This window comes from Engraulis encrasicolus, chromosome 5, assembly GCF_034702125.1.
Source record: "Engraulis encrasicolus isolate BLACKSEA-1 chromosome 5, IST_EnEncr_1.0, whole genome shotgun sequence".
NCBI lineage: Eukaryota > Metazoa > Chordata > Actinopteri > Clupeiformes > Engraulidae > Engraulis > Engraulis encrasicolus.
Window position 1 is genome coordinate 10,274,754 of NC_085861.1, and position 9,821 is coordinate 10,284,574.

The 9,821-nt window shown below is 45.0% G+C and overlaps 1 protein-coding gene across 2 annotated transcripts in view; it reads left to right on the forward strand.

Moving 5' to 3' along the window:
* The first annotated feature begins 469 nt into the window (after positions 1-469).
* scap (SREBF chaperone) overlaps positions 470-9,821 on the forward strand; it is a 58,915-nt gene continuing 49,563 nt past the window's right edge. For both annotated transcript variants that reach the window (XM_063198656.1, XM_063198657.1), the window contains exons 1-2: positions 470-636; positions 6,032-6,298. In XM_063198656.1, coding sequence (XP_063054726.1) covers positions 6,177-6,298 — 122 coding nt within the window. In that variant the 5' untranslated portion in view covers positions 470-636; positions 6,032-6,176. The remainder of the gene's footprint in view (positions 637-6,031; positions 6,299-9,821) is intronic.

A 9,821-nucleotide genomic window follows, 5' to 3' on the forward strand; every position in this document is an offset into this window, starting at 1 on the left:
CTATCCTCTCGAAAAGGACCCATGTAGGACCCAAGGCCAGCGTGTGCACCTGCACCTGTTTGGCTTACCTGTAAAGCCCAAGAATGTCCACCTGTGCAACAGGCTCTTCATTTTTTCTGAAAAGGGAATACGCTTTGAAAATAGTCGATTGTTTTTCCCTTTTTCAGCAAATGTGTTACCAACAAATAGGCTATGTGTCATGCTCACTCTCCACCGTCTAACCGTGTCCTGATACATGCAAAATGAAATAATCAAAAAAGCAAAATGAAGCACTACTTCAATGCACAGTGCTGAAAATGCATTCATTTTAGAGTGGGGACTGGGAACAAAATTTTTCAGGCACTCTGTGTTGCATGCGCATAGTTTACGTCAGGAATCACGTGACAGTTGGTAAGCCAATGGACCTCTGGGAAACAGCTTGACGGAGAGGGACCGATTTGTGCCTAGCACACTCTCGAGTTGTGTGGTTCTATGGTACTAGCTCGTGGAATTACCACTTTGTGCCGCTTTGACATGATGCAGTCAGTGTAGCAGTCAGCTCTTCCGAGGAGCTAGCCCGGAATATAGTTGATGGTGCCTCTACAGCACAATATCTAAAGAAGAGTGTTTGGTAAACCGAGGGATCAGGTAGTCTTGGTAAGTACCACTGAGACGTACACAGAGAAACTCTTAAAGTAATGTTGACGTGCCGAGTTGCTCTCAAGCTAGCTTGGTGAGGGCTCCCTCTGCTAAGTTAATTTCATCCCCCTGAAAGGAGAGCAGGGGGCATGAGTTTACTCCCTGTTAATTGACTTAGCAGTGTTGCTAAGAGCTCCGGACAGCTAAAGCAGGTGGGATATTTGGTAGCGACATTAAATCCCTTCAGCCAGGAGGCTGGCGTGTGGCGTAGTGCATTGTTAGCCCAACATCTAAATAGATCCAGAGCAGAACTCGTGGTTGTGTTTGGTCCAGAGAAGACTAACCTCGCTAATGTGATTAGCAAACTGCACGTCCAGGAGATTGCCTACTGAATTACTGTAGATTGTTTTTGTGGAAACTGGGGAAGTATCTAATGTTGTCTTTGCTCTAAGCATGTGTGAGTGTTGAATAGACATCTGTGTTGGTTCAACTTACTTTAGTTACCCGTTGTGAAGAATAGAATCAGCAATGTTATTGGGGGGAGCACCTGTCATGAAGTCGCGAGGTCGATCATTTCACATGGTTATTTACTGAGCTGGGCTGTACCCGCGTCAGTACACTAAGATAATGCATCTTGTAGTTATTGCTGGTGTGAATAGGACCCTACTATATCTAAATTACACAACTGCAGTGCCATACCAGTACTGTATTGCTTTGGTGTGTTATGAGGAGTCAGTCACTCAATAGGGCATGGCTGCATACGTTAAAGGAGCAGCACACAAGGGACTAATTAAGTCCGCCATGGACACATTTAAGAGCTTAATGTACATGCTGAATGCATTTCGTGAAGCTCGTGAAGTGTTGGAGACAGTGCCTACTGGCTACAGCTAGCTGTTGACAAGCTTCTGCGGTTTATTGTTTACACTTCTGGCTGTGTCCATTTTTTGACTGCAAACACTATTTTGCTGTAATTCTACTTATCAGAAGTTTACAGGACGGCGAACGGCACCTTTGGTTGTCTAATGTGATGACAGAAGTGGCGTGCTGTCCTCCATTAATAACAGTGCAGACATGACAGTTAGCTGAATTGCCTTCCTAGTTTCCACAGACCAGCAAAACCACGACAGGACAGTGTCCTGTCGTGGTTGGCTGTCATGCCTGATATCGAATTGTTTATGATGTAGTATTAAAGCATTTTGAGTGCTGTGTATTGCACCTAGACTAACTTCTATGTCATATTCCACGCTAGAAATACTTGTGTTTACCCCGTAGCCAACCGAGGTTTGTCATTGAACTGCTCGCTCCGCTGGTGCGTGCGCTCTCTGTTACATTTGTGTTGCATCACCTAGAAGGTACACGCCGCTACTTTGTCACTGCCCAAGTGGCTACATTTGTAAACATTGACTGTTACAGTTTATACTGTATTTAAACAAACAAACAAACAAAAACAAATCATAGATTAGTCACTTTTGATACCTCCAAGAGGAGGCCAGCTCTGATAAACAGAAAAAAAATAATCTACTTCCTGGTTGTTTGTTGAAGAAAATGTGTATTTTTGGAATAGGATAACATTTAACATAACATCCATGCGATTTCATGTACATTGTATCTGAACTCGTAGTCTGAAAGACACAGAAGCTATGCGTGACGCTTGTGTCTCTGCACTATTGTACTTGACAGGCAGGTTCACTCACGCGTGGGCCGAAGTGGCGCGAATCCAGTTTGTATGAAATGATGGTAACAATTGAGTTGGGCGGAGATGTTACAGATGTGTTGTAACAGTTCTGAGTAGGCTACAATGGAACAACGGCTACCTGATAAAGACAACACGTATGCATCGATCAAATTAGAATCTTAATAAATGTCCTTTGTCTTAATATGAAATAATATTTTGAAATAATATTGGCCGCACCATGTTTCGGGTGGCTTTGGCCTGTCTCACTGCTACCCGCCGCCTGCGTCCTCAGTCTGACCCCACCTTGTGCCGTGCTGTGCATGATTTGTAATCTTTGTCCAGAACAAGTATTCTCGTCTCGTATTGTAATGTCAAGTGTAATGACCGATTAGTCTGTAGGTCTAGTTCTCCGCGGCAATAATACCGTTCAAGTGATGCTTTTGTTTGCAATTCCACCAGGTTCGCTGCGTTGTTTTAAAGCCTCTCCTGTTACATGCATATTAAGGCACGTGCCCTTTGGTTATAACTAGAGCCAAAACTCTTTAAACCTCCGCGGCTTCAGAATTCCGAACAGAATTCCTTTGGCAGTGTGGCCTGCCAACGTCTGTTTGATTTGGTGGGATGTCGAGACTTTGCTGCTGCTGCTCTTTGTGCGTCATGTAAGCTTCTCTGGTTAAGTGGCAAAGGTAGATAGGAAGGTAAAGCGGGAATGGAGGAGAGCAGCATTGGAGAGAGTGAAAAGAATGAGACTGGCCAAGAGAGGTAGAAAGAAAGAGAGAAAGAAAGGGAGGAAGGAGGGAAGAAAGAAGGGGGGGGGGTGTGGAAACGGTGAGGATGGATCTGAGCCTCATTTGCGTGGCTGAGAGCAGTTCAATCCTGGATTAGCTAAACTCACTGACCAAGACATTGAGCACTGGCCAACCCTCAGGCATCCTCACGTAACCCCCTGCTGCAAATGTGAGAATAGATGCTTTTACCAGGAGAGAGGAAAGGCCAAAGACTGTGGGAGAGAGGGAGAGGATCCATGGGACAGGAAGGTGTGTGTGTGTGTGTGTGTGTGTGTGTGTGTGTGTGTGTGTGTGTGTGTGTGTGTGTGTGTGTGTGTGTGTGTGTGTGTGTGTGTGTGTGTGTGTGTGTGTGTGTGTGTGTGTGTGTGTGTGTGTGAGAGAGAGAGAGAGAGAGAGAGATTCACAACATCATGGGGCCATCCTCATCATCATTTCATCTCACTGTCTACCTCTGAAGGAAGGAATGGCAGGGACCTTTCCCCACTCCTGCATCCTTTCTGAGGTGCCCTTGAGCCAGTCACCTAACTCCCACAATGCTCCAGGGACTGTAACTGATACCCTGTAAAATGCATAACTGTAAGTCGCTTTGGATAAAAGTGTCAGCTAAGCACAGGGAAGGGATGCTTTCTCAAAACTATAGTGTCTAATTACGTTAGCTACTTTGTTGTTTACAATGCAGTTTTCTGTTTGTCAACTACCCAAGTTGCTAACCCGCTAATACACTTTTGAGAAACACATCTCAGAACACATGCCTCCACACCCACAGTATTATGTGAAATTGCACACTACTTCTGTACTACCTGTACACACTGTACATTGACCTACCATCAAATACTTGGTATTTTTGTAGATGCCATTGCTAAAATGGAAACACTTTGGCAGTCCGGTACCCATCAGGATATGGTCTCAGGGAGAGGGCATTGGAACGCTGTAGTAGAAAGAGTAGATGTCCGCACACTGTTGGTTCACTTTGAAGGTTTATTCAAGTTATACATCGTTTATTTGTTCATACATCGCCTGTGGACCTGCCTGAGGAAGGCCCTGTTGAGTCGAAACGTTGGCTGTCTTGATTAAACCTTCAAAGTGGAGCTAAAGTGTGCAGATTTCTACCAGAGATTATCCAGTCTCTCTGTTTCTAACTTACTCTTTCTACTATCAGATGTGCCTTTGTCCTGCACCTGGCCTCAACGAGGTGGGATGTGCATACTGTTATGAACATTGTAATGGCTGTCACATTGTTGGGCTAGAGTAGTGTTTCTCAACGGGGGTGCTGGGGAGCTCCAGGGGAGTGTTGAGAAGGATACAGCTGAGTAGGGATGGGGCTTAGTTCCCATTGGGGAGCATTAGTCTATTTTGCTTTTCAATCCTATGGGGTCAGTGGCAGGCTTATGATGAGGTCAAGGGGGCGCTGGGAGGCTTATGATGAGGCCAAGGGGGCGCTGGGAGGCTTATGATGAGGCCAAGGGGGCGTTTGTTCAAAAAAGGTTGAGAACCACTGGGCCAGAGGAACGTGTTTGTGGTGAGGCTGTGGTGGGGCGCCTTTGACGTGAGCAGCAGACAGACACTGTGGAGGTAAACTGTGGTTTAACTGTTTTTACACCAACGGAACAGGAGTTGGTGTGTACAGCTGGTTGCCATAACGGAAGTTCACAAATAAAACTAGGTAGGCCTGTTGTCAAAAGAGTATCATTTATAATCCCGTGGGGGAAATTATGGTGTCCAGTAGCATACATACATAGGCCTATATACAGAAGAATACACAAGACATTACACACAACATTGCACTATATTAACCATATACGTACAGTAACCTACACATTGCACATATGTTAACCACACACACACACACACAGACAGACAGACAGACAGACAGACAGACACACACACACACACACACACACACACACACACACACACACACACACACACACACACACACACACACACACGCGCACAAACACACACACACACACACACACACACACACACACACACACACACACACACACACACACACACACACACACACACACACACACACACACGTTGTGAATGTGATTCTTTGGTGAGCTGTGTCAGTTTGGCTTCTGCATAGCTGCTTGACCCAGGAGATGTGAATTCCCTGATTGCCATAAACACTCTTGGGTGCTATGGACAGCCTTGGGTGCCGTATCCTGCCTCTAAATGGGTTATAAAATTAGATGGAAGGAGGAGCCTGTGTCTATGGTTAGATTTGTCAGGGTTGTTTTTCTCTTCACTGATGATGCTCGTGTCTTGCTCTAGGGTCAAAGACGCCTTTGTTACGGACACCTTCCGCCGACTGTAACTGCAAAAAAAAACATGATTTTTAAATTGTTTCAAGTGAATGGATGACAGCCAAGGCTTTCATGAATTCCCTGTAACAATAAATAAATAAAGAGTCATGTTTTTTTACAGTTACAGTGAGCAGAAAGCATCCATTACACTGAATGACAATGCCATTTTGCACCTCTTTGACCCTCTAGCAGTGAGACATTGGCCTCGTTTACATGAGACATTAAATTCAGATTTAACTCCTCACTTTAATTCTGAATAAAGCTTAATTCTGTCTTGAAAACGTCATATAACTTCAACACTTCACTATTCGGAAATGTAAGATCAAGGTAAACTCGATGGAACTAACTATTTAGTTCTGAATTATTAATTCGGAATTAAAAACGCCATGCATGTAGCCATTGAGCATGGTAAATTGAGCCTATGTTATAACTTTTAACCTTAGTGCCACCAAAATTGTAACCTCCAAGCCTTAATACAGTATGTTATTTAAGGGTCTCGGTAATGTCGTAGCAATGTTTTTATGATGTGGTTGAGTCTTTTCAGCAATAGGTGAGCGTGCCGTTCGGCAGGCCCATCTGCGCTACGTTAGAGGCTATGTTGACACCATTTTCCTCCCTTCCCTCTCCTCTTCCAGGTCGCTGCATGTTCACGGGTGGGTGCCCTGTGCTCCACTCTGCTCTGCTGTGCTCTGCTCTCCTCCTCTGCGGCCCACCCGCCTGCCCGCGCTCCCATGGCGACCAGGTCCAGCTGACCCCTGACCCCTCCCCCTGGCGTGCAGGATGACGGTGCGCGAGCGTCTCCGGGAGAGCATCTCGGCCGCCTTCTACCGCCACGGCCTGCTGTGCGCCTCCTACCCAGTGCCCATCATCCTCTTCACCTCCGCCAGCATCCTCACCTGCTGGTCAGTAATATACACTCCACTACAGTACACTATATTACCGTACACTACATTACCCATCATCCTCTTCACCTTCGCCAGCACCCTCACCTGGTGGTCAGTAATATACACTCCACTACAGCACACTACATGACAATACAATACACTATATTACCGTACACTACATTACCCATCATCCTCTTCACCTCCGCCAACATCCTCACCTGCTGGTCAGTAATATACACTCCACTACAGCACACTACATGACAATACAATACACTATATTACCGTACACTACATTACCCATCATCCTCTTCACCTCCGCCAACATCCTCACCTGCTGGTCAGTAATATACACTCCACTACAGTACACTACATGACAATACAGTACACTATATTACCGTACACTACATTACCCATCATCCTCTTCACCTCCGCCAGCATCCTCACCTGCTGGTCAGTAATATACACTCCACTACAGTACACTACATGACAATACAGTACACTATATTACCGTACACTACATTACCCATCATCCTCTTCACCTCCGCCAGCATCCTCACCTGCTGGTCAGTAATATACACTCCACTACAGTACACTACATGACAATACAGTACACTATATTACCGTACACTACATTACCCATCATCCTCTTCACCTCCACCAGCATCCTCACCTGCTGGCCAGTCAGACAAAAAACAGCACATTACATTAGATATTTAATTGCATTTCCATAACATTTTCAGGTTGGTATTGAATTAGCCTGAGAATGAATGAATTAATGAATGAAAACATGAACTGCTGTGTGGTTTTGGTTTTCATTTCAGGTTTCATGTTTCTATGTTAAACCGATTATTAAATTACAAAGAACCTTCAGGGTTTTTTTTATTAAGAACTACTTACTTGAGCTTTGGTTGAAAAAAGTAGGTTGGGGTTGGGGGAAGGGAAGTGTGGGTTGTTCTGAAGACGAACTGGGCTACTACTTAGTGACTAAACCCAAGGATGACCGGAGCACTCTGCATACTTTCACAGGTTTTTTTATTTTTTGGTGCACAAAGTGACTGCAGGACAGCAACATGCAGGTGCGTCGAAACGTCAGTCACTTTGTGCACCAAAAAAAAACCTGTAAAAGTATGCTGAGTGCTCCGGTCATCCCTGAGTTTAGTCACTGAGAAGTAGCCCAGTTTGTCTTCATTCTGCTGTCCTCGATTGTGAGCACCACAAGCAAGAGCTGAAGCGCAGACATCCTTTCTCTATGTGGATTGTTCTGCTTGGAAGTCAACTAAGAGGGCACAGTTGCCCCTGCTGAACTGTGGGCTTGCCGGATTAGACAGAGCTGTGATCATGAATCAGGCAGATCTGGTCACCACTGATTTAGTTCAAAGAGGGCCAGAGAAACCTGGCTGGCTTTCGAGGGCTTGCCAGCGAGAGGGAGAGGAGAAAAAAGAAACCAAGAGACTGAAAAACCTGCTCTCTCTCTCTCACAAGTCTCTCCCGGGTGCCAGAGGAACTCTGCGTTTTGTTAAGCCCCTGTCAGGTTTTGAGTGAATCAAAAGTGTAGGAGTCCTTGGTTTAAGGACAGTCAGACACTGAGGCGGAGTAAGGGAATAAAAAAAAGAAGAAGAAGAAGAAGCTGGCTGTGAGAAAGTGGGCCCTGGGAGAAAGCGAAGAAAGCAAAGCGCAGCGTATGCTGACTCTCTGCTGTCTCTGTCCCAGGCTGTCAGAGCTACAAAACGGGCCTTTGTGGCGACACAGTGACCTGAACGACCATCTCCAGGGCTAGGGTGAGAAGGGGGGCAATTTTCCAATTTAAGCAGGCGTCCAGTCCGGACAGGAGAAGACACACACAGGCTCCTATGCTACAGCCAGCCGCCTTCTCCTCTCCTTCTGGCTCTGGCCAAATCTCATTCAGACGAGGAATGGCGGCCCATTGCTAGGAGACACGGGTTAATGCCTAAATGCATCTCACGTGCACCCGTCCCGTCCTGCACAAAATCAATTTCCCAATAACTCATTTGAATCTCTCGGGTTAATGATTCAGGGGTGAGGGTGACTGCAGTCATCCAGGAAGGAAGCGTATCGAGATGTCCCTGATGAAGGACAATATGGCCGCAACGCGTAGGTTCATGTGTTTTTTAAAAGAATTGCCATATTAGATTAGAAGATTTTAAATATTTTTTCTCAAATCTTTTCCTTTTTTGTATCGAGATGTCTTTTGGCAAGATGACTTCTCTGAATACATGTATGTTTCACTTTTCTGTTAAGAGGCTCATATAATGAATGGTTTAATATTATTTCTGCATATTTTTTGTCAGGATGGTGTGGGACAGGGTAGTGTAGAATGTTGTTGCATTTAGAACATAGTTCAGTATGGAAATATGGTGAACTATTCCTTTAACAGCTACAACAAAGAGCAAGATTGGCCTTTCATTTCAATCTGTGCCAGATATTTAAGTTAAATGTAAAGTGTTAGAGATGTAGGTTAAAGAGATTCTGAGTAGGGCTGTAAGGATACTCAACTCACGATTCGATAATTTCGTTTCACGATTTTGACCTTTGGTTTGATACACCCCACAATTTTTTAAATATAACTTTTGAATCAAATGAATTATCGCATTTGCCAACATTATTAAATAGAATTATAAATGAAAACGATTTGAAGCAACTAGCACCTATCTGGACCTTTAGGATTTAATGTTAATCGCTAGCTTGGTGAAATTTGCACTGCCATACTCAGAGAAAGGCAGGAAGTACAGTAGAAAGGTAAAATTATTTAACTGAAGGAGAGGTGTAATATGAGCTTATTTCCAAATATTGTACGGTATACATGGCTTCTAATTTTTTGTTTTCCCCTGGCTGCGCACAACTCAACCTCTGATTGTTGAAAACCGCTGTCGGTCAAAAAATTAGCTCACGTGGTTGGCTGCCAGTGTCTTGCCCCTCCTCACAACATCGTGTTCATGAAACAAAATGAAAACCATGTATTGTGTAAGCCAGGCAGCCACCTGGTTGTCTAAGTTCCACATCTTCTGTGGGTTGGGAAAGAAGCATAGATCAGAGAGAAAACACAAAGCCCCACCCTGTGTGTGTAGTAGAAACACATTATGCAATTTAGTGGAAAAACCACCATATGGCATGTCCAAATACCTCTTAATTGCCTCAGTCTCCAACACGGCTCAGACTGGAATGAGTGTGATCACCTTCTGCAGGTGTCCTTTGGCAGTGTGGAGCATACCTAGGCTGTAGTAACACCTGGGGGACAGGCAATTGCATAACGGCATTTTTGGCTGTCTTCATAACACACAGGTGTGTAAAGGTGTTGGAGGTGTTTCGGGGGGGTTGGGGGTAGGGTTAGGGTTAGGGTTAGGGTTAGGGTTAGAGGGTTAGGGTTAGAGGGTTAGGGTTAGGGTTAGGGGGGGTGGGGGTGTTGTAGTACAGAATGGAACAGTACAGGGGGGCTGTTGTTAATTACATGTTCCGCGTCTTCAGAAGTCCTCTCCACAACTGTTACAGCGCTGACCACAGAAAGAATGCTGTGGAGCTCGTC